Source organism: Geotrypetes seraphini, chromosome 8 (genome assembly GCF_902459505.1).
Source record: "Geotrypetes seraphini chromosome 8, aGeoSer1.1, whole genome shotgun sequence".
Lineage (NCBI taxonomy): Eukaryota > Metazoa > Chordata > Amphibia > Gymnophiona > Dermophiidae > Geotrypetes > Geotrypetes seraphini.
The window spans coordinates 132639830-132662750 of NC_047091.1; the positions used below are offsets into that span (position 1 = coordinate 132639830).

The 22921-nt window shown below is 47.0% G+C and overlaps 1 protein-coding gene across 5 annotated transcripts in view; it reads right to left on the reverse strand.

Annotated features, from left to right (window-relative positions):
• Positions 1-1434: 1434 nt before the first annotated feature.
• The window catches only part of LOC117365090 (solute carrier family 2, facilitated glucose transporter member 11-like), a 71217-nt gene continuing 49730 nt past the window's right edge, over positions 1435-22921 (reverse strand). For 4 of the 5 annotated variants that reach the window (XM_033955038.1, XM_033955037.1, XM_033955039.1 and 1 more), the window contains 3 exons: positions 22429-22504; positions 20930-21057; positions 1435-2632 (listed from right to left, as the gene is read on the reverse strand). In XM_033955038.1, coding sequence (XP_033810929.1) covers positions 2423-2632; positions 20930-21057; positions 22429-22504 — 414 coding nt within the window. In that variant the 3' untranslated portion in view covers positions 1435-2422. Of the gene's footprint in view, positions 2633-20929; positions 21058-21865; positions 21918-22428; positions 22505-22921 lie in introns of all 5 variants that reach the window. The other variant, XR_004540349.1, reaches the window with a different exon arrangement.

Sequence of the window (22921 nt, forward strand, 5' to 3'; positions counted from 1 at the left end):
AACATGGAAGTTTCATAGAGTGTTGGAAACCCTTGGGCCAGCCCTGCCTCTGTTTCCTCACTGCCTTGCCTTTGTTTAGGTTTGAACCTGCCACTTCATGCAAGTTACATCACTCTATGCCCTATCTAAAATGTGAAAGTCATTAAAATTTTACTTTAATTCCATTATTTTGATTTATAGGGTTCCAAGTTTATTTAAAATTTGTTATTCCGCCTATCATATTTCTAAGCAGAGTGCATAAATATAAAATCAGGGGATAGATACAAGCATTGACTTAGACTGATGTACAAAAAGAAAACAAAAAGGTAGAGGGAAGAATTCCATTGATAATTAAGTAAGACAATTAAGGCTAGTATAATAGAAACTTAGGCTGGGCCGGTACCAAGGGAGTTGATACTGGGGTAAGCAGTTTTCATGCATCACCCAAATTCCTTCTGAAACAGTGTATTGAGCTGCACCCAGAAGAAAAGCACTGGTACCTCTGGATTATCTCCTGGTACCATCGGTGCAGCCTGGCCTAACCTGTAAATGATAAAATGAGTATAGAAATACACCATACAGGTCTGGAGGGGATGAGGAACCCAGCTTAGGTCCACATGAAGACAGGATAATGTCATAGCATTTTAATACACCTGAGGATGTTTGTTATTCCAAGAAGGTGCAGCCCAGCAAGCAACTTAGGAAGTCTGTGCTGATTTATAAGTGTCTGAATCCAGTGAGGAAATGTTGAGAGATAGTGATATTTTTGCCTTTTTAGAGGTGGTGTTTTTTTCTGTTTGTGCCTTTTGCCAAGGAAATTATTATTTTGGGAGGTTTTGAGAAGAGGTCCAGAATACAACCAAACTGGTTTACATATGACATACAGGTACTTTCTCTGTCCCCAGTGGGCTCACAATCTAGGTACTTGGCTCAAGTACTAAATGAAATTGCTGGAGAACATTTATTTGTATATTTATTTAAAAGGACTTATTCCCCCCTTCCCTGATACGCAATATGTTCAAAGCGATTCACAGAATAAAATACATAATACTTTAAGTAAAACATAAAAATAAAATTACAAACAGTTGGGTAGAATGTTTTTTAGCGCTATGGAAATAATTAATAGTAGTATTTTTTAGTGTTTTCCAAATTTTGAGGACAGTGTGCTCACCCAAGGGCCCAAGAAAAGAAGCAAACTGGAAATTGAAGAATATAGAGGGGATTCAGCTGGCCCAAGAGTATCTGATGCCTTCAATGAACCTTCAGCTGTTCATCCCCTGCAGGGCAGTTCAAGGCCCTACCCCCCAGTATTCCATTATCTTCCCTTTCCTTGCCTACCTTTATGTAGTCCAGTATCTCCCTTTTCCATCTCAATACCTCCAAGGTATTCAGCATCTCATCTCCCCTGCTCACTCCTGAGTCCATCATCTTATCTCCCCCTAGGTATAATGTTCCCCCCTCCTTTCTCCCTGCTAGGTCCACTTCCACTACCCAAAGTATCTCTTCCCAGGCCTGAAGCTGTAGTGGAACTGAGCAGCACTGAGTGGGGCCTTTCATACAGACCTGCACTCAAGTGCTGTCATGCCCTGCCCCCCTCCAAATGCAGACTTTCTGTTGGAGGGGGGGATGGGACAATGTAGAGCAAGGCTTGAGTGCAAGCCTGTACTAAAACCACCTGTTGCACTGAAAGCAGAATTAAAATGCCATTCTACTGCCATGCTGCTTCCCCCACCCCCACCCCAATTCTGCCAACTTAGGCAGCTGTCTAGTCCACCTAGTGGCAGGGCCAGCCCTGACTGCAGCTGGCCAATGCAACCAGAAAATTCAGTTTACCAGAAGGTTTGAGAGAGCTAAAGAGACTGATCTTGATTTTGCAGGTTTGACTTTGTCTCTTTTTCTCTTTATGCTGACTTTATTTTTTACTCAGAGTCCTTTAGTTTTGGAGGATTTCACCAAATATAGGTGATTTTTTAAATGAAAAACAGATGAACTGTGGACTTATCTTTGGAGCTGTGTGATGTAAATTTTGATATTTAGGCAGTGAGAGATTGCCATCCTTACCCACAAGGACCCATCGTTTTCTCTCCGAGTGGGCCTGAACCCACTTACAGTGCTAATATTACAGCTGAAATACAGTAATTGATAATGACTATTATAAAGAGGGGGGGGGGAATCCTTCTACGATTCCACTCTTGTAAGCTCTTTGGGGAAGGGAATTGTATAATCTATTGTACCTATCTGACTTGTGCTGATGATTGACTGTATCCTGCATTGGCCATGGACAGTGCTGTATACAATGTCAGTGCTACATCCAAAGATTATGAATGTGAGGAAAGCCAGGAGCTCTGACATGGAAATATTTCCCTCTCAGAATGTTGTGAGTTTCACAGAATCTTCTGTTCCTGGAAGAGTTGAGAGAGTGTCTTTTTTGCAGAGCTGCAGTTCAGAACTTGGTACTGACGGTACACTGTTGCAGCTGAAAGTCTTCTGTTGTCACCCGATCATGCTTTCTCCTAAAATTTAACTTGTTAAATTCCTCTGAGATTTCCAGGATTGATTTTCCCTTTGTTTCTGGTAGAAATAGGTAGGCAAAAATCCCAGAGATGGCAGTGATGCCCAAGAATATTAGGAAGCAAAAGTGGCCCAAGCCTGCCTGATAGAAAAAAAAAAAGACAAGAAGTACATTAGATATCTTGTATCCTGTGCCCCATTCCTCTCTCCCTATACCCTTCTCCCTGCATTCCAATATCCTCTCATGCATCTCTGTACTTGCATCCTGCTTTCCTCTCCCTGTGCCCTTCTCCACTTTCTCTTTTCTCTACATCCTGCACTCTTCTTTCTGTGCCCTGAGTCTCCCTGCATCTTGCCCCCTTTCTGTGCCCTGTGCCCCTCTCCCCTTTCTCCTCTCTATGCATCCTGCACCCTTCTCTATGTGCCCTGATGTGCTTCTCTCCATTTCTCCTCTCCCTGCATCCTCCTCTCTGTGCCTTGTGCTCTCTTCCCTTCTCCCTGCATTCCACTCTCCTCTTATGTACCTGGCACCCTTCTACTTGTACCTGCTTTCTTCTGCTTGTGCCTCTTTCTCTGCATCCTTCACCCTTCTCTCTGTCTTATGTCCTTATCCCCTTTCTCCTCTCCCTGTATTCTTAAGGTGACCATACGTCCCGTTTTGAATGGGACCGTCCCTTTTTCACATCCCCTGTCCCGTTGTCCCCACTCACAGCTTCGGGACGCCCAAAATGTCCCGTTTTCAGAGAGGGCATCCCAAAGCTGTGAGTGGGGACAACGGGACAGGGGATCGCAGCCTCCTATCTCTCCCTCCCGACCCTCCCAGCGAGTTGACAACCTCCCTCCAGTAGCGTCGGCAGCCGCAGCAAGCTAAACAGGCTGCTTCGCGGCTTTCTACTGCTGGTGAAGCGTCACTGATGACGTCATCGGTGACGCGGCAGAGAGATTCGCGGACAGGAGAAAGCTGCGAAGCAGCCTGTTTAGCTTGCTGCGGCTGCCGACGCTACTGGAGGGAGGTTGTCAACTCGCTGGGAGGGTCGGGAGGGAGAGATAGGAGGGTCAGCGGGGGTTGGGCTGGGAGGGGAGAAAAGCATCTGCCTCGGGTGCTTCAGGCAGCAGCAGCGTTTACAATTCACTGCTGTTGCCGGCTTCAGGCCTTGCTCTCTGCCGGGTCCTGCCTACTTCCTGTTTTCATGAAGACAGGACCCGACAGAGAGAAAGGCCTGAAGCCGGCAACAGCAGTGAATTGTGAATGCTGCTGCTGCCCGATGAAGTTCTTGGGTGACAAGGAGGAAAGGGAGCAGAGGGGGAGAGAATTGGGGAGAGTGTTGAAGGAAGATGAGGGAGGGAATGAAAGGAAATGCCAGGGCTTGGAGGGAAGGAGGAATGTATGCCAGCCCAAGGGAAAAGGAAGGAGGAGATGTCAGAGCATGGAGGGGGAGGGAGAGATGGAAGAAAAGGAAAGGAGAGAGATGCCGGGAATCAGGGAAGGGATGATGCCAGACCATGGGTGAAGGAAAGAAAGGAGAAGAGAGAGATGCCAGAGCATAAAGGAGGGGGTGGAGACAGAGAGAGAAAAACGGAGAGGTAACAGAGCTGAAATCAATCATGTACAAAGGAGAGAAGGGGCACGGGATAGATAGTTTATGGAAGGAACATAGAAAGAGGGAAGATGCCATATGGAAGAGAGAGGGCGGACACTGGATGGAAAGAGCACAGAGGGCAGTGAATGGAAGGGGTCAGATAGAGGGTGAACAGTAGATGGAAGGGATAGCGAGAGGGAAACAGACACTGAATGGAAGTGTCGAGGAGAGGAGGGACAGCCGCTGAATGGAAGTGTGAGGGACAGGGGGAGCAGACATTGGAAGGAAGTGGGGAGGAGAAAGATAAAAGGGCACATGCAGGATTGAGGGAAGAAGATAGAGTTAGTTACTGGAAGGGGTGAGGGAAAGAGGTGGCAAGCTATAGGTAGACACAGTGAAAGAGGGAAATTGAGGACTGAATAGTAAAAAAGAATTTAGACATAGAAACATAGAAACATAGAACGATGACGGCAGAAAAGGGCCAAAGCCCATCAAGTCTGCCCACTATAGACCCTCCCCTTAAGATTAGCTAGTGTTTTGCCCTGACCCTCTTAGGGATCCCACATGGGTGTCCCATTTATTCTTAAAATCTGGCACACTGCTGGCCTCGATCACCTGCACTGGAAGCCCGTTCCACCGATCAATCACTCGTTCCGTGAAGAAATACTTCCTGGTGTCGCCGTGAAATTTTCCGCCCCTGAGTTTGAGCGGGTGCCCTCTTGTGGTTGAGGGGCCTCTAAGAAGGAAGATGTTATCTTCCACTTCTATACGTCCGGTGACGTATTTAAACGTCTCAATCATGTCTCCCCTCTCCCTGCGCTCCTCTAGAGTGTAGAGCTGCAAATTGTCTAGTCTTGCTTCGTACGGGAGACCTTTAAGCCCTGAGACCATTCTGGTGGCCATTCTTTGGACCGACTCGACCCTCTGCACGTCTTTGCGGTAGTGTGGCTTCCAGAATTGCACGCAGTATTCCAGATGAGGTCTCACCATGGCCCTGTACAATGGCATAATGACAGCAGGCTTTCTGCTGACAAAACTTCTACGGATGCAACCCAGCATCTGCCTTGCCCTTGAGGAAGCCTTCTCCACCTGATTGGCAGATTTCATGTCTGCACTAATGATTACTCCCAAATCTCGTTCCGCTGAAGTCCTGGTCAAGGTCTCCCCGTTCAAGGTATAAGTTCTGCACGGGTTTCTGTTACCTAGGTGCATGACCTTACATTTTCCAGCATTGAAGCCCAGCTGCCAGGTTGAGGACCAGCATTCCAATGTGCGCAGGTCCTGCGCCATACTATCTTGTAAATTGCCCTCGCTTACCATATTACATAGTTTGGCATCGTCGGCGAATAATGTTACTTTACCTTGAAGCCCTTGAGTCAGATCTCCTATGAATATGTTGAAGAGGAGCGGACCCAAGACCGAGCCCTGAGGCACCCCGCTGGTCACCTCCGATGTCCCAGAGAAAGTACCGTTAACCATCACCCTCTGACGTCTGCCACTCAGCCAATCTCTGACCCATGCCGTCAGAGTCTCTCCTAACCCCATTGATTTCATCTTGTTTAACAGTCTGCGGTGTGGGACGCTGTCAAAAGCTTTACTGAAGTCCAGGTACACTATGTCCAGTGAATCTCCTTCGTCCAGTCTTTTTGTTACCCAGTCAAAGAAGCTGATGAGGTTTGATTGGCAGGACCTACCCTTGGTGAATCCATGTTGATTGGGGTCCCGTAGATTCCCTTCGTTCAAGACCGTGTCCAACTGGCGTTTGATCAGTGTTTCCATGATTTTGCATACTATTGATGTCAGACTCACCAGTCTGTAATTTGCAGCCTCTGTCTTGCAACCCTTTTTGTGTAGAGGAACGACGTTAGCTGTTTTCCAGTCCAAGGGGACTGTCCCTGTACTCAGTGAGAGATTGAATAGTACGGCTAACGGTTCTGCCAGGACATCACCTAACTCCCTAAGCACTCTGGGGTGCAGATTGTCCGGTCCCATGGCTTTGTCCACCTTGAGTTTTGTTAGCTCAAAGTAAACCTCGCTGGGTGTGAATTTAAAATTCCGAAACGGGTCTTTTGTGTTTGACTGTGGTTTCAATTGAGGGCCGGACCCTGGCGCCTCGCAGGTGAAGACCGAGCTGAAGTATTTATTTAGTATTTCTGCTTTTTCGGGATCTGATTCTGCGTAATTCCCGTCTGTTTTTTTCAGGCGTACTATCCCGTCTGTGTTTTTTTTCCTGTCACTGATATACCAGAAGAAGGATTTGTCCCCTTTCTTAATGTTGTTTGCTAGAGTTTCTTCCACTCGAAGTTTGGCCTCCCTGACTGCCGTTTTGACCTCTGTGGACTTGATCCTGTGTAGCAGTTGATCTTCGCTTTTCCCGGTGCGTTTGAAGGAAGCAAATGCGTTTTTCTTCTCCTTAACGAGACGTGAGATCTCTGCGGTGAACCACTGGGGTTTGTCCTTTCTTCGCTGTTTATGTGATGATTTTATGTAACGGCAGGTTGCCTCGTGTATGACAGATTTCAGGGATGACCACATATCCTCCACATTCTCTGTCTCCGTTTGGTCCTGGAGTGCCTGATGGACGAAAACTCCCATACGTGCAAAGTCTGTTCCTCGGAAGTTGAGTACTTTTGTTTTAGTGTTTGATCTATGGAAACCTTTCCTCAGATGGAACCATATCATGTTGTGATCGCTGGAGGCTAGCTTATCTCCCACGAAGATTTCTGAGACGCTTTCTCCATTGGTGAGTACTAGGTCAAGGATCGTTTGGGCCCTAGTGGGCTCCATTACCATTTGATTGAGGCGTGCTCCTCTTATGGAGGCTAATAGCCTCTTGCTTCCGCTGGTTGTTGCTGAAGGTGTGCTCCAGTCTACATCCGGCATATTGAAGTCTCCCATTAGTACAACGTCCCCCCTTAGCGCGATATTTTCTATGTCTTCGATTAGTTCCGTGTCCTTGTCTTCCGGTTGTCTCGGAGGTCTATATACCACACCAAGATACAGGCATTTTTCTCTCCCTCTGGCCAGGTTCACCCAGAGGAATTCCCCGGTGTACTTGACTTCCGTGATTCTGGTGGTTTTAATTCCTTCTTTAATGTATAGCGCTACCCCTCCGCCTAACCTGCCCTCTCTGTCTCGACGAAGTAAACTGTAACCCGGTATAGCCATATCCCACCCATGAGAGTCCGTGAACCAGGTCTCGGATATTGCCACCACATCTAAGTTGGCATTCACTATCTCGGTTTCCAATTGCAGAATTTTATTGCCTAAACTGTGTGCATTGACATACATGGCCCTCCATCCCTTGTGTTTGTTAGGGCTGTCATGCGTGCTATGGGTGCTTACCTTGGGCTCAAAAGGGCGGTTGTGTCTCGCCTCCACTGGATGATTCCTTACTGCTGTGGAATGTGAGTGGATACCCTCCCCCAACTTACCTAGTTTAAAGCCCTGCGAAGTAGGCGGGCTAGACAGAGGCAGAAAATAAATTGAGAAGGAAGACCAGGGAAGAATAGGAGGAAGGGAGCGAAGAGAGAGATGCCAGAGCAGGGGGGAAGGAGAGGGACAGATACCAGACCTGGGAGGAGGAAAAGAGGAAGAAGACGGATACTAGATCCGAGGGGAAAAAAGGAGGAGAGAGATATGCTAAAATCTGCTGGGAGGGAAGAAGGAGAGAAAGAGGCAGAGAAAGGGGGGGTTGTAAGCACATTAGAAAGACTACAGAGAAAAAGGCTTTGACGAAAGTGGAAAGACAGGAGGCAGATGCATGACTATGGGAGGTTCAAACAGAGGGGGAGAGAGAGGGAGACCTGGAACAAAGGTAGAAAGGAGAACTGACACTGAATCTGGGGAGGGTAACAGAGGGAAAAGAGAGAGAGACCTAGACCCAAAGGGGATAGGGCTGGATTCTGAAAGAAATGTTGAATGCAAAAGAAAGAAAGATTGGATGCACAGTCAGAAGGAAGTGCAACCAGAGACTCATGAAATCACCAGACAACAAAGGTAGGAAAAATGATTTTGTTATCAATTTAGTGATCAAAATGTGTCTGTTTTGAGAATTTATATCTGCTGTCTATATTTTGCACTATATTTGTCTATTTTTCTATAGTTACTGAGGTGACATTGCATATTTTATCGCTGGACCCAGGAGCAGGCAGGGAGGCTTGCCGGCGTGGGAGCGCACTCCGCCCCTCCCCCCACCCGACGAGACTACACTGAGCCAGTTGGAAGGCTCAGGAAGTCTCTCAGCACCCGTTTTTCTGTTAGTTTCTGTTTATATCTTGTTTTTCGTTTGAATCTCACTTTGGCCACATTGCTGGACCCAGGAGCAGGCAGGGAGGCTTACCGGCGTGGGAGCGCACTCCGCCCCTCCCCCCACCTGACGAGACTACACTGAGCCAGTTGGAAGGCTTAGGAAGTCTCTCAGCACCCGTTTTTCTGTTAGTTTCTGTTTATATCTTGTTTTTCGTTTGAATCTCACTTTGGCCACATCGCTGGACCCAGGAGCAGGCAGGGAGGCTTACCGGCGTGGGAGCGCACTCTGCCCCTCCCCCCACCCTACGAGACTACACTGAGCCAGTTGGAAGGCTTAGGAAGTCTCTCAGCACCCGTTTTTCTGTTAGTTTCTGTTTATTTCTTGTTTTTCGTTTGAATCTCACTTTGGCCACATCGCTGGACCCAAGAGCAGGCAGGGAGACTTGCTGGCGTGGGAGTGCACTCCGCCCCTCCCCCCACCCGACGAGACTACACTGAGCCAGTTGGAAGGCTCAGGAAGTCTCTCAGCACCCGTTTTTCTGTTAGTTTCTGTTTATTTCTTGTTTTTCGTTTGAATCTCACTTTGGCCACATTGCTGGACCCAGGAGCAGGCAGGGAGGCTTGCCAGTGTGGGAGCGCTCTCCGCCCCTCCCCCCTCCCGTCAGGACTGCACAGGACTAGCCATTTCTTCGTGAACCAGCCCTAGAGAGCCACGCGAGCACCGTGCTGCCCCTTCCCCGAACCAGCGGGGTTGCTGAATAGACCGCTGCGTCAACGGCGCACCGCCATTCGGCGCGCGGCTAAGGTGCACGGCAAAGGCGCGTGCGCCTTAGCACGCACCTTTGTGAAGCGTCCTGGTGAAGCGCCCTGGAGAAGCGTCCTCATCTACTACAGACTGTCTGCTAAGTTTCCCTCTTTAAGGCCAAATTATAATTGCCAGTTCTTCCATACATTTATAACTGTTAGGTGCCTAATTAAATGCTAGTAGCATAAACAACCATTAGAGACATAATTAACTGTCAGAGGCAAGCCTAACTGTTAAGCTGCATGAATAGTTGCTATATACACGCGCAATTATTAGTCGCTTGAACTAGGACTCCCTATAGGCCCTCCTAAAGATCCGCCTAGCAACCAAGTATAATTGTTAGATACACATACCCTCCATCTGTTAACCACATGAATAACTGTTGGCCACATTCTTAACTATCAGAGACTGTTAATTGCATGTACAACTGTTAACTGCATGAACAACTATTAGTCGCATGTATAACTATTAGACACAAAGTAACTGTTAAGCGCATATAGCAATGTTACTTACCGTAACAGTTGTTATCCAGGGACAGCAGGCAGCTATTCTCACTAGTGGGTGATGTCATCCGACAGAGCCCCGATACGGACATCTTGCAAGCATGTCTTGCTTGAAGAAACTCAGAAGTTTCGAGATGCCCGCACCGCGCATGCGCCAGTGCCTTCCCGCCCGATGTACCGGGCGTGTCTCCTCAGTTCAGGTAGCTAGCCTGAGAAGCCAACCCAGGGGAGGTGGGTGGGACGTGAGAATAGCTGCCTGCTGTCCCTGGATAACAACTGTTACGGTAAGTAACATTGCTTTATCCCAGGACAAGCAGGCAGGTATTCTCACTAGTGGGTGACCTCCAAGCTAACCCCAATGGGATGGTGGGAGAGTTGGCAACTTAAGAGAACAAATTTTGTAACACTGTTTGGCCAAACTGTCCATCCCGTCTGGAGAAAGTATCCAGACAATAATGAGAGGTGAATGTATGAACCGAGGACCAAGTGGCAGCCTTACAAATCTCCTCAATCGGTGTCGATCTGAGGAAGGCTACAGAGGCTGCCATTGCTCTGACCTTATGGGCTGTGACCTTACAGGGAAGGGATAATCCAGCCTGGGCATAGCAGGAAGAGATACAAGCCGCCATCCAGTTAGAGAGGGTGCGCTTCGATACAGGTCGTCCCAACTTGTTTGGATCAAAGGAGACGAAAAGTTGAGGAGCAGTTCTGTGTGGCTTTGTGCGATCCAAGTAGAAAGCTAGAGCACGTTTACAGTCCAGAGTGTGCAAAGCAGATTCCCCAGGATGAGAATGAGGCTTTGGAAAGAACACTGGAAGCACGATGGATTGGTTGATGTGAAATTCAGAGACCACTTTAGGTAAGAATTTTGGATGAGTACGGAGAACCACCTTGTCATGATGGAATACAGTGAACGGTGGATCCGCCACTAGGGCCTGAAGCTCACTGACCCGACGAGCTGACGTGAGGGCCACCAGAAAAACCACCTTCCAGGTGAGATACTTGAGTGGAGCCGTGTTGAGAGGTTCAAACGGAGGCTTCATAAGATGAGATAGGACAACATTGAGATCCCAAACCACAGGAGGAGGTTTGATAGGAGGGTTGACATGAAAAAGCCCTTTCATAAATTTGGAAACCACAGGATGAGCAGACAAAGGTTTCCCTTGTAGAGGCTGATGGAAAGCCGCAATAGCACTCAGGTGGACTCGTATAGAGGTAGACTTGAGACCAGACTGGGACAGGTGTAGAAGATAATCCAATACAGAAGATAGGGAAGCTCGCTGAGGTTCCGTGGCATTGGAAATACACCAAGAAGAGAATCTAGTCCATTTTTGGGAATAGCATTGTCGAGTAGCAGGCTTCCTTGAGGCCTCCAAGACCTCCCTCACTGCTTGAGAGAACTGGTGAGGAGTTATGTTGAAAGGAAACAAGCTGTCAGGTGGAGGGACTGCAGATTGGGATGAAGTAGTGAACCTTGATGTTGAGTGAGTAGTGAAGGAAACACTGGAAGAAGTACTGGCTCCCTGCTGCTGAGTTGAAGTAGAAGGGAGAACCAAGGTTGTCTGGGCCACCGAGGAGCAATCAGAATCATGGTGGCATGGTCTGATCTCAATTTGACTAGAGTCTTTTGAATGAGAGGAAAAGGAGGAAACGCATATAGGAAGCGATTCCCCCAATCCAGTAGAAAAGCATCTGCCTCGAGGCGATGAGGAGTGTAGATCCTGGAGCAAAACTGAGGCAGTTTGAAGTTGTGGGGGGCTGCAAAGAGGTCTATCTGAGGTGTCCCCCACTGTGCAAAGACCTGATGAAGGGGGTCGGAGTGGAGCGTCCATTCGTGAGGCTGGAGAAGACGACTCAATTTGTCTGCTAAGACGTTGTCTTTCCCCTGAATGTAGACAGCTCTGAGGAAGGTGTTGTGGCGGACTGCCCAATCCCAGACTCGAAGAGCTTCCTGGCAAAGAGGGGCCGAGCCCGTGCCCCCTTGTTTGTTGACATAATACATGGCGACCTGATTGTCGGTGCGAATAAGGACCACCATGTCGTGAAGCAGATGTTGAAAAGCTTGAAGAGCATTGAAGATGGCTCTGAGCTCCAGGAGATTGATTTGATGGAGTCGTTCTGCACTGGTCCAGAACCCCTGAGTGCGAAGACCATCCAGATGAGCTCCCCATGCATAGTTCGATGAATCGGTCGTGAGAACTTTCTGGTGGGGAGGAGAGTGAAACAGCAAACCTCTGGATAGATTCGAAGAGGTCATCCACCAGAGAAGAGACTGCCGTAGAGCAGGAGTGACCACAATGTGGCGGGACAACGGATCGGACACCTGAGTCCACTGAGATGCCAAGGTCCATTGAGGAATTCTGAGATGTAGTCTGGCAAAAGGCGTCACATGAACTGTGGATGCCATGTGACCCAAGAGGACCATCATGTGTCTCGCTGAGATGAATTGGCGAGAAGACACCGACTGGCAGAGTAGAAGAAGAGCCTCCTTGCGTTGAGGAGGAAGGAATGCTCGAAGTTGGATGGTATCCAGTACCGCCCCGATAAAGGGGAGAGACTGGGTGGGCTGAAGATGTGACTTGGGAAAGTTGATCTCGAAGCCCAAGTTCTGCAGGAAACAAATTGTAGTCAAGGTCGCCGAAATGACCTCTGGAGCCGACGGTGCCTTGATGAGCCAGTCGTCGAGGTATGGAAACACCTGAAGACCCATGTTCCGGAGTGCAGCGGCCACCACCACCAGACACTTCGTGAAGACTCTGGGAGACGAGGACAGGCCGAATGGAAGCACTCGATACTGCAGATGTAGATGTCCCACCCGAAATCTGAGAAACTTGCGGGAGGCCGGATGAATCGGGATGTGAGTGTAGGCCTCCTTGAGATCCAGAGAGCATAACCAATCGTTCTGCTCGAGTAGGGGGTAGAGAGAAGCAAGGGTCAGCATGCGGAACCGCTCCTTGACCAAAAACTTGTTGAGGACTCGAAGGTCCAAAATGGGACGCAGATCGCCCGTCTTCTTCGGAACCAAGAAGTACCGGGAGTAGAACCCCTGGTTTTGCTGATCTACTGGCACCGGCTCGACGGCTCGAAGCCGAAGCAGAGCCTGCGCCTCCTGTAGAAGAAGAGCGGTCTGCGTCGAGTTGGAAGGATACTCTCTTGGCGGGCGGTCCGGGGGGACCCGTTGGAAATGAAGAGAGTATCCCTCTCTTACGATGGTAAGGACCCAGAGGTCCGTGGTGATCGTCTCCCATCGATGACAAAAAAGGTGGAGACGACCCCCGATGGGAAAAACGGGAGGAGACAGAACGAAGTCGGTTATGCTCCCTGGGAGAGAGTCAAAAAGGCTGAGTAGCCTTGGGTGCAGCCGGCATCTGAGGCTTCTGTTGAGTCTTCTGTGGAGGCTGCCTCTTCGCAGGCTGTCTCGCCAGGGGAGCCTGCCTCGGTTGATAACGCCTCTGATAGATTTGAGGCGGTCTAGAGGGACGAGACTGCTGAGGCTTAGGCTTAGGGCGCAGAATAGACTGAAAAGACTTCTCATGGTCCGAAAGCTTTTTAGTAACAGTCTCGATAGACTCATCAAACAGATCCGCTCCCGCACAAGGCACATTAGCCAGTCTGTCTTGGAGGTTCGGATCCATGTCAATAGTGCGAAGCCAGGCCAGGCGACGCATGGCGACCGAACAGGCCGCAGCACGTGCCGAGAGCTCGAAAGCATCGTAGGAGGATTGCATCAGCTGCAGCCGCAACTGGGACAGGGTCGCCACCACCTCCTCAAACTGGAAACGAGCCTGAGCATCGATGAAAGGGATGAACTTGCGGAGTACCGGCAAGAAGAAATCCAAATATGATGAGAAGAAAAAATTGTAATTGAGCACTCGAGTCGCCATCATCGAGTTTTGGTATACACGTCTACCAAACTTGTCCATCGTTCTCCCCTCCCTGCCCGGAGGCACCGAAGCGTAGACCTGAGAAGGGTGAGAACGCTTGAGAGAAGACTCGACCAGAAGGGACTGATGAGAAAGTTGAGCCCCCTCAAACCCCTTGTGGTGAACGATGCGGTATCGAGCATCCAGCTTACTGGGCACCGCAGGGATAGAATACGGTGTCTCAAAACAGCGCATGAAAGTCTGGTCCAGCAATTTATGCAAAGGCAGCCGAAGAGTCTCCGCTGGAGGGTGAGGCAAATGCATAGTATCCAAATACTCTTTAGAATATTTAGACCCAGTGTCCAAAGTCACATCTAAGTCATCCGCCATCTGTCGGAGAAAAGATGAGAAAGATAATTGGTCCGCCAAGGCCGGCCGCCGAGACGGACTAGATGAAGTGGAAGCCTCCGGGTCCAGGGAGAGCTGAGACCGGCAAGGAGAATAGGAGGTAGATGGTTCCTCATACTCTGGTCCCTCCGGCGGGGATACATCCGACGATGAGTATCCCAAACGCTGCATCTTTTTCTGCGGAGACACCTCCGAATGGCGTGAGGAGTGTCGAGATGAGTGTCGAGATCGATGCCCCTCCCGGTGACGGGATGGGGAGCGAGATCTTCTGTGCATCGCACGATCCCCTGAAGCCTCTAAGGAATGGATGGGGCTCGATGCGGTGGACCGCAGAGGCGGTAAGGAAGCGGACTCACGCAGCGCCACCCAAGTCTGATATGGAGTGCGGAAGAACTCTTCCTGCGATGCAGTATGCCCAGGACTCCGATTGACAGGAGCTGCCCCAGCACCCTGTTGTCATGGAGGTGTGATGTGCTCTAAAGGTGGCATATCAGGAAGGGAAGCCCTTCTGGAGGATTCCGCCGCCCTCCGCCGATCCCCCTCGTCGAGCAGCGAGATCGAACGGCGAGGAGGAGGGGGAGGGGGCGGACCGCCCCCTGCAACCGGTGCCCGGACTTCACCCTGAATGTTGGCGATAAGCCGGGGTCCCATAGTCTGCATAAGCTGGACAAACTGAGCTTCTAGCAGGGATCGAAGCGAAGCCGATATGGAGGGATCCGCACCGAAAGGGGGTCCTCCTGCACGGTCTTCGCATTCCTTCGTGGCCAAGTGCTTCTGCTTGTTAGCTTTGGGCACTTTGATGACCACGGGAGGGACAGTGGAAGGCGGTACCTGAACCGAGGAGACGGAGGCAGGCGCCGCAGCTGAACTTGAAGCCGTAGCCGGTGTAAACGATGCTGGCTTCACGATGCTGGATGCGGGAGTCGTCGATGCAGGTTTCGAGCGGACCGGCGAAACCTCAGCAGACGTAGAAGCAGACAGATCCTTGGCAGTCTCCATCTTGAACATCGACTCCCAAAGCAAGCAACGCCTCTTAAACGAGCGCGTAGTCAGCGTGGAACAAGGCCGGCACGATTTCGGAACGTGTTCCGGACCAAGACACTGCAGGCAGCGTCGATGCGGGTCCGTTAACGAAATCGCACGCTGGCACTTGCTGCACTTTTTAAAACCGGTGATTGGCCGGGACATAGGCCGGAAAATCGACGCTGCAAGGTCGAAAGCGGTAGGCCGCAGCCACGAGGCCGGCCCGGCCGAACCGCCGGAAGAAATAATTTTAACTTTTTTTTTTTTTTTTTTTTTTAAAGAAAGTAAAAATGAAAGAAATTCAAAGAAATAAACTAAAACGCGGGTAAAGAAGGCAAAGAAAACTGAAATTCAGTCAGCGCAGAATGAAGATAACTTCTCAGCTCCGCGGAAAGAAAAGAACTGAGGAGACACGCCCGGTACATCGGGCGGGAAGGCACTGGCGCATGCGCGGTGCGGGCATCTCGAAACTTCTGAGTTTCTTCAAGCAAGACATGCTTGCAAGATGTCCGTATCGGGGCTCTGTCGGATGACATCACCCACTAGTGAGAATACCTGCCTGCTTGTCCTGGGATAAATAATTGTTAGATGCATGTACAACAAGTTAGTTGCATATGTTAGTCGAATGTATTAGTAGCATCTGATCAACCACAAGAGTCAACTGCAAGTGACACATTAATCAGTCGCAGGAATATCTATTAGAAACATGCCCAATTATTAGTCGCTACTACCTGGACCTCCTAAGAACTAATCCCACCTGGATCAGCCAGCCAGGTCTCCTTGAGCACCTTCCTCTCCCGGGTCACAAAAAAAAAAAAAAAAAAAAATTCTAGGGAAACAAAACCTTCCCCTGCCTCAGGACTTCAGGAATACTCAATCTACCTCCCAATCATGAATCTCCTACTAATCCTACTGATCTACCTAATAAGCGGTAACATCAAAGACGTTCACTCTCTCTACCCTCAATTACAATCCATCCACCACCCTGTTCTATCCTTCCCCTACATCACCAACCTGCAAGAAGACACTACAAATCATATTAATGTAATCTCATATAAAAAAGACACCACCATAGCTTTAAAAAAAGAACAAGGGAAATAAAAACCATCAAAATCACTAACTCAGCATGCTGCAACCACCTCCATCCCATGTGCATATCTTAATACCAGATCTGTTAGAAACAAGGCATTCCTCATAAATGCAGTCATTTATGAGGAATGCCTTGTTTCTAACAGATCTGGTATTAAGATATGCACATGGGATGGAGGTGGTTGCAGCATGCTGAGTCACCAGCAAACAAATAGCCTGCCTCTTTCTAACTGAAACTTGATTACTATCTGAAGATGATCCTATTATATCTGATCTTCTACCAAACAATTTCAAAATCCTTACGTTAAACCGCACAGGAAAAAAAGGAGGAGGATTAGCCATAATCCTTAAAGAAGGATTCGAGTTCGAACTTCTAGATTCTAAAATGACCGACAACCTAGAAATCCTAGCCTGTAAAATCAATAATACCCAGCTAGAAGAATCCTTATCCAGCATACTATTCTACATCCCGCCTAAAAGCTGGCCCAAAGCCAAAGAAGACTTCTGCGAATTCGTCCTGCACAATTCTATCAGCCCCAACTACAACATCATCACAGGGGACATAAATTTACACCTAGACGAAGAGAACAACACAGATGCAATAGAGCTTATAAACTTCCTAACTCTACTCAACTACAACATCCCCGTACCCACACAAACTCACGAAAAAGGCCATCATTTAGACCTAGTTGCCATGTCCACAAAGGAAAACCTTGACCCAATCATCTCTCTGACTGAAGGCACCTGGCATCACGACATCTGGTCCGATCACTTCACCCATTATTTTAAGCTGATCTGGTCACACCGAAAATCTAAAACACGTCTGATGATAAAAAAAGAACATCAAACAAGAGGTTATATTAATCCAGAAGAATACTGGTCAGAATACGAACCGCAGACAGTAACAGAGGAAGGAATAGACTTCTGGGACCATTGGAATACAACCAGTACTTCCATCCTAGATAAAATCGCCCCCATACATAAAAGCAAAAGCAACGCAAACAAATACAACAAATGGTTCGACACCGAACTATTAAAAACGAAACAAACAGCTAGGCGACTAGAAAGGATTTGGAATAAAACAGGAGAACTGACAGACCGCAACAAATGGAGAGCCTACATAAAAACCTACAAACAACTGATAAAAGACAAATGCAAAGCGTTCTACTCCACCAAAATTAACTTATCATGCAAAGGTTCACAAGGAATCAATACAAAAGAGTTATTCAACATAGTCACAAACCTATTTGACACCACCCGCTACACCACACCTGAGCACAACACGAAGTTACCCACCGCGAAGGACCTAGCTCTATATTTTGATTCCAAAATTAAAAACCTAAAAAATAACTGTATAAGCAATAACGATGTAACAATCATCCCCAGCAACTACCAAATAGCTAACTCACATGACAATGAAATACCTACAGACATGATCTGGAGTTCCTTTCTAGATCCAGAATGGAATACCTACACCAAACTCTACAACAAATACTCTAAATCTCACTGCATCCTAGATACGTGCCCTCCGGAGATTATGAAAGCGGCACCACCAGAATTCAAAATATCACTATTACACTACCTAACCCATAACCTAAAAAATGGGACTTTCCTCACTAACAACGGCCACATAATAATAACCCCCATCCCAAAAAATAGAAAAGAATCCTCAGCACTAATAACAAACTACAGACCAATAGCATCTATTCCATTCATTGTAAAAATCATGGAAGGACTAGTACACACCCAACTAATGGACTACCTTAATCAATTCTCTCTCCTGCATGAAACTCAATCCGGCTTTAGAACCTTATTCAGTACGGAGACAGTAATCGCTGCTATCCTAGACTATCTGCGCCTATTATTTAGTAAGGACCTCAACGCCCTGATCATGCAATTCGACATGAGCTCTGCATTCGACTTGGTAGACCATGAGAAAATGATGCAATGCTTAGACGCCATTGGTATCAGAGCAGAGGTACTAAATTGGTTTCGTGGCTTCCTCACATCCCGTTCTTACCAGGTACGCTTTAACAATGAACACTCCGACACCTGGAGCAACTCATCCGGAGTGCCACAAGGGTCACCGCTTTCCCCACTGCTTTTCAATATCTACATGTCCTCATTAGGTGTGAAACTAACCCAACTAGAAATAAAACTATTCAGCTACGCAGATGACTTTACGATCATCATCCCATTCGCCAACTCCATCTCGGAAACCATTCCCAAGGCATCCGATGCCATAAATGAGATGGAACAATGGATGACAGATTTCAAGCTCAAGCTCAACCCAGAAAAAACAAAATTCTTTGTTGCCTCCCCTCACCCGCTTGACAATAAAACCCCACTATGCATCAATAAACTCAACTACCCTATTCAGCCCACCATGAAAATACTAGGTGTTATTCTAGACCAATGCCTAACAATGAAGGAACAAGTGGATTCCCTATTCAGAAAAGGTTTCCTTACTCTCTGGAAACTCAGAACCATTAAATCATACTTCGATACATCAACATTCAGAATCCTAGTGCAATCCCTCATACTGAGTCAGCTTGACTACTGCAACATCGCCTATCTAGCAATCTCACAAAAGAATATGAGACGTCTCCAAATAATGCAAAATGCTGTGGTCAGACTTATCTTCGGGCTGAAGAAATTCGACCACGTGACACCCTACTATCGGCAGCTGCACTGACTACCAATGGAAGCCTGAGTAAGGTTTAAATTTGCCTGCCTCTGCTTCAAAGTACTATACGGCCTGACCCCCAAGTACATAATGGACCTTTTCGCATTTTCTAATAACAAACTCATGAGAAACACACACCCAAAACTCATTTCCCCTCTAGTTAGAGGCTGCAAAATGAAAAAACACCACGAACACCTTCTCTCTCACCAAGCAGTCCTATGGGGCAAAGACCTAGACCAACTGCTTTCGCCCACTACATACGGGGAATTCAGGAAACGCCTAAAAACATACCTGTTCCAGAAATACCTAAACAATTGACCCGCTCTCCCTCTCCCTCCCCCCTCCCTATTCCACCTGAACTTACAGCACTGTTATAAATATAATCTGTTATCTTCATCTTATCGTAACTTTACGTTGCTATTTATCCCCAACAGGTCCTGTCGGACATTACCTACTAAAATGTACATATTACATTTTCGCTCAGCAAATTGTATTTCTATACTATTGCCTCCTGAGGTCTTTGATCTCTGTATTTCTTCTGAATATCTACTTATTGTATTTCGCTGAATGTCCAGCACTCTTGATTGTAAACCGCCTAGGACTGAATATTAATAGATGTCCCGTTTTGATGAAAAAAATAAATGGTCACATTATGTATCCTGCACTCTTCTCTCTGTACCCTCTGTCCCTCTCACTTCTCCTTGCCTTCCACTCTGTTCATATGCACCTAGTATTCTTCTACTTGCACAATGCTTTCCTCTCTCTGCTTCCCATGCTCCAGTCCCCTTTCCATTTACTCACTCATCTTTCCTTGCAGGAACTCCATCTTAGTAATGTTACATGAAAGGCCTTATCCTGGGAGATAAGGGTTTAGGCCAGTGGTCTCAAACTCAAACCCTTTGCAGGGCCACATTTTGGATTTGTAGGTTCTTGGAGGGCCGCAGAAAAAATAGTTAATGTCTTATTAAAGAAATGACAATTTTGCATGAGGTAAAACTCTTTATAGTTTATAAAACTTTCCTTTAACAGTTAAAAGGAAAGATATATAAACTATAAAGAGTTTTACCTCATGCAAAATTGTCATTTCTTTAATAAGACATTAACTATTTTTTCTGCGGCCCTCCAAGTACTCTATTTTTTCTGCAGGCCTCACATTTAAAGTTTAATATCTTTTCTTTCTCAAAACTGGCACATTTCAATCACTATATTGAAAATAAAATCATTTTCCCTACCTTTGTTGTCTGGTGACTTTATTTTTCTGTGCTTTCAACTATGTTTCCAGGGCCTTCTTGTCCTTTGACTGTTTTTCTCTCCGTCTTCACTTTCTGCCTTGCATCCATCTTTGGCATTAACTTAATGTTCAATTTTTCTGCTTTCTTTTCAAAATCTACGTTTCCATGTCTTCCCTTCCCTTCCTATCTCTCTCTTCTTCCGTCCTATTTCCATGGTCTGGCATCTCTTTCCTTCCTTTCTCTCCCTCCCTCCTTCCTTCCTTCCTTTCCACTGGTCTGGCATCTGTCTCCTTCCCTTCCCCCATGCCCTGGCTTCTCCCCCTCCCCCTCCATGGTTTGATATCTCATTTCCTTCCCTCCCTCCCATGAACTTGGCTTCTCTTGTTCCTCTCCTCTCCCTTCTCCTTCCTTCCCTCTCTTTCCCCAATTGGGTGCAGCAGCAACAGAAGCAGCATTTCCCTTCCCCCTTTCCTGTGCAGGAGAGGCATTTCTCTTCCCCTTTCCCTCCTTCTTCCTTTCCCTGTACAGCAGCAGCAGCATTTCCCTAGGATCCTCCTTTCCTATGTAGCAGAAGCATTTCTCTTTCCCTTCCCCTTCTGATTCCTTCCTTGTGGAGCAGCAGCATGTCTAGCCGGCTCGTTCCGTTCAAAGCCGCAAGTGGAAGCTCCTTGCGAGATCCGCACCTGCGTCTGAAGCCTCTCTGATGTTGTGACATCAGAGAGGCTTCCGATGCAGGAGTGGATAGCGCGAGGAGCCGCTAACCCGCGGCTTTGAACGGAACGAGCCGGCCAGACACGCTGCTGCTTCAAAAGGAAGGGAAAGGGGAAGAGAAATTCTGTTGATCGCGTCCAGACCGCGGGCCGCAAATAACACCTGGAGAGCTACATGCGGCCCGTGGGCTGAGTGTTTGAGACCGTTGGTTTAGGCCTTAGGAGATTCTGTAACTTTCCTGACAGCTTTTGACCTTAAAGTACAAAGAACTGGAGTTGAGTCACTTACTGCTATGTAGGGGAAAATCATTCCAAGTAGATATAGCCCTATCCAGTTCAGGAATCCAACAATCACAAAGGCCGCAGCTCTGGAAGACTGGCCAAACATTTCAACACACATTGTGATCGAGACCCCACCTGCAGAAAATAAAGGTTTTACTTGCAAATAATCAAAATGATGAACTGAAGGGGAATTAATGTGATTCTTTTTGTGAATTTTGCACCTAAACTAATTTTACAAACCAGAGTGAATGCTGTTAGAATTCTGTTTTTTTTAAGGAGAGGTATCACCTTGTGCAGCTGAGGTGTTAACCAATGGCCTCTTTGGTAACTCTGACCCCTTCGCCCTTCATCTCCTAAGTGATATCACATTGATTTTAAACAAGAGGTCTAGATATAACTAGGACACCTTCTTCTGGGAGGAGTAGACTTCGGCCTTTAAATTATTCCTCTCACCTGACCCCAAGGATTCTTGAGTTCTTTAAGGGAAAGTATAAAAGCATAACTTAAGAATTACCACACTGGATCTGACCAAAAGTCCATTAAGCCAAGCATCTTGTTTCAACAGTGGCCAATCCAGGTCACAGAAATCTGGCAGGATCTCAAAAAGTAGCCAACCCTTTCTCCAGATCTACTTTAATACTTTTGATATACTGCACTACCTTACTTTGGTACTTATTATGTTTCTGGGGCAATGGAGGGTTAAGTGACGTGGAGGGGCATTTTCAATAGGATGTCTAAGTCTAATTTAGATGTTTTGGAAAAAAACATCCAGAAATCCAGTAGAGAAAATGTCTATTTTCAAAACAGCCAGACGTTTGTTTTTTATTTTTGAAAATGACCTATGTAGCTGTTTTGGTCCTTAGTATGTCTAACTTTTTTGGCCATTTTCAAAAATAAAAATGTCTACATGAAAAACAAACAAAAGCAAGTTTTGTAGACCTACCCAACTACCTTGTTTCGGTGCAGTCCTGCCGGCTCAGCTGAAGTGGATTCCCCTGTGAATTGGCAGGAAGAAAAAACATTTCGCTCTCCTTTCCCTCACACCCACCGATCCCCTATACCCCTCCCCGACATTCCCCTGATATCTCCCCAACATGTCTGGACCTCCCAACATCCCCCTGACATCTCCCCAACATGTGTGGAGCCCCCAACATGAGCTGGCTGTGATAGATAACTCCCCCAATTGGCAGGAGGGGTGCCCACTTCCTCCTGTCCATCACCCCCCCCTCCCCCCCGCATCTGAAATCGGTAGGAGGGATATCCACTCCTTCCTGCCTGAGAACACCCCAACACCCCACCAGGATACCCCCCGAATCCTCTTAATACCAAACAGCCATATAAAAATATGTTATATAAAGGATATTTATACCTATCCAGATAATATTATACATTTCTATGATAAGAGATATAACTTTTTTTTTTTTTAACCTTGTGATATACTCATAGTATAGGGCAGCTCATGTGTTATTTAGGTTCTTACTTCTGCTTTTACAGTATTGAACTCACCTGGTCCAGCCCCAAAGGAGATGTTGAACATGAAGATCAGAGCAACACTGCAGAAAGGCATCCAGGAAAATTGTTTCTATAGGAAGAAAAAAAAAAAAAAGGAGGAGCCCAGTCTATCACATCTAGAAAAATCCACAGCCTTATTTAGACCATAAGGAGATTACATTTTTGATAGGAGATTTCATTAAGGTATTACAGAGTCCCATTTATAAAGAATCTAAGGGGTAATATTCAGTCCACAGCAGTAAATTACTTGTAATCTGCTTCTAGCTGTGGGTAACCTAACCCCAGATATTCAATGCTTAGAATTACCATACATCCTCTTTTAAGAGGACATGTCCTCCTTTTTGTTTTCATTAGATATGTCCTTCAGGTGTTTTAAGTTTTAGGAAAATATCTTCTTTTTCTTTTATGTGTCTATGATCAACACACCTATCCACATAATGAGAGAAATAATTTCTGGTGTATTTCCATTTATTAAGATTTATAACCC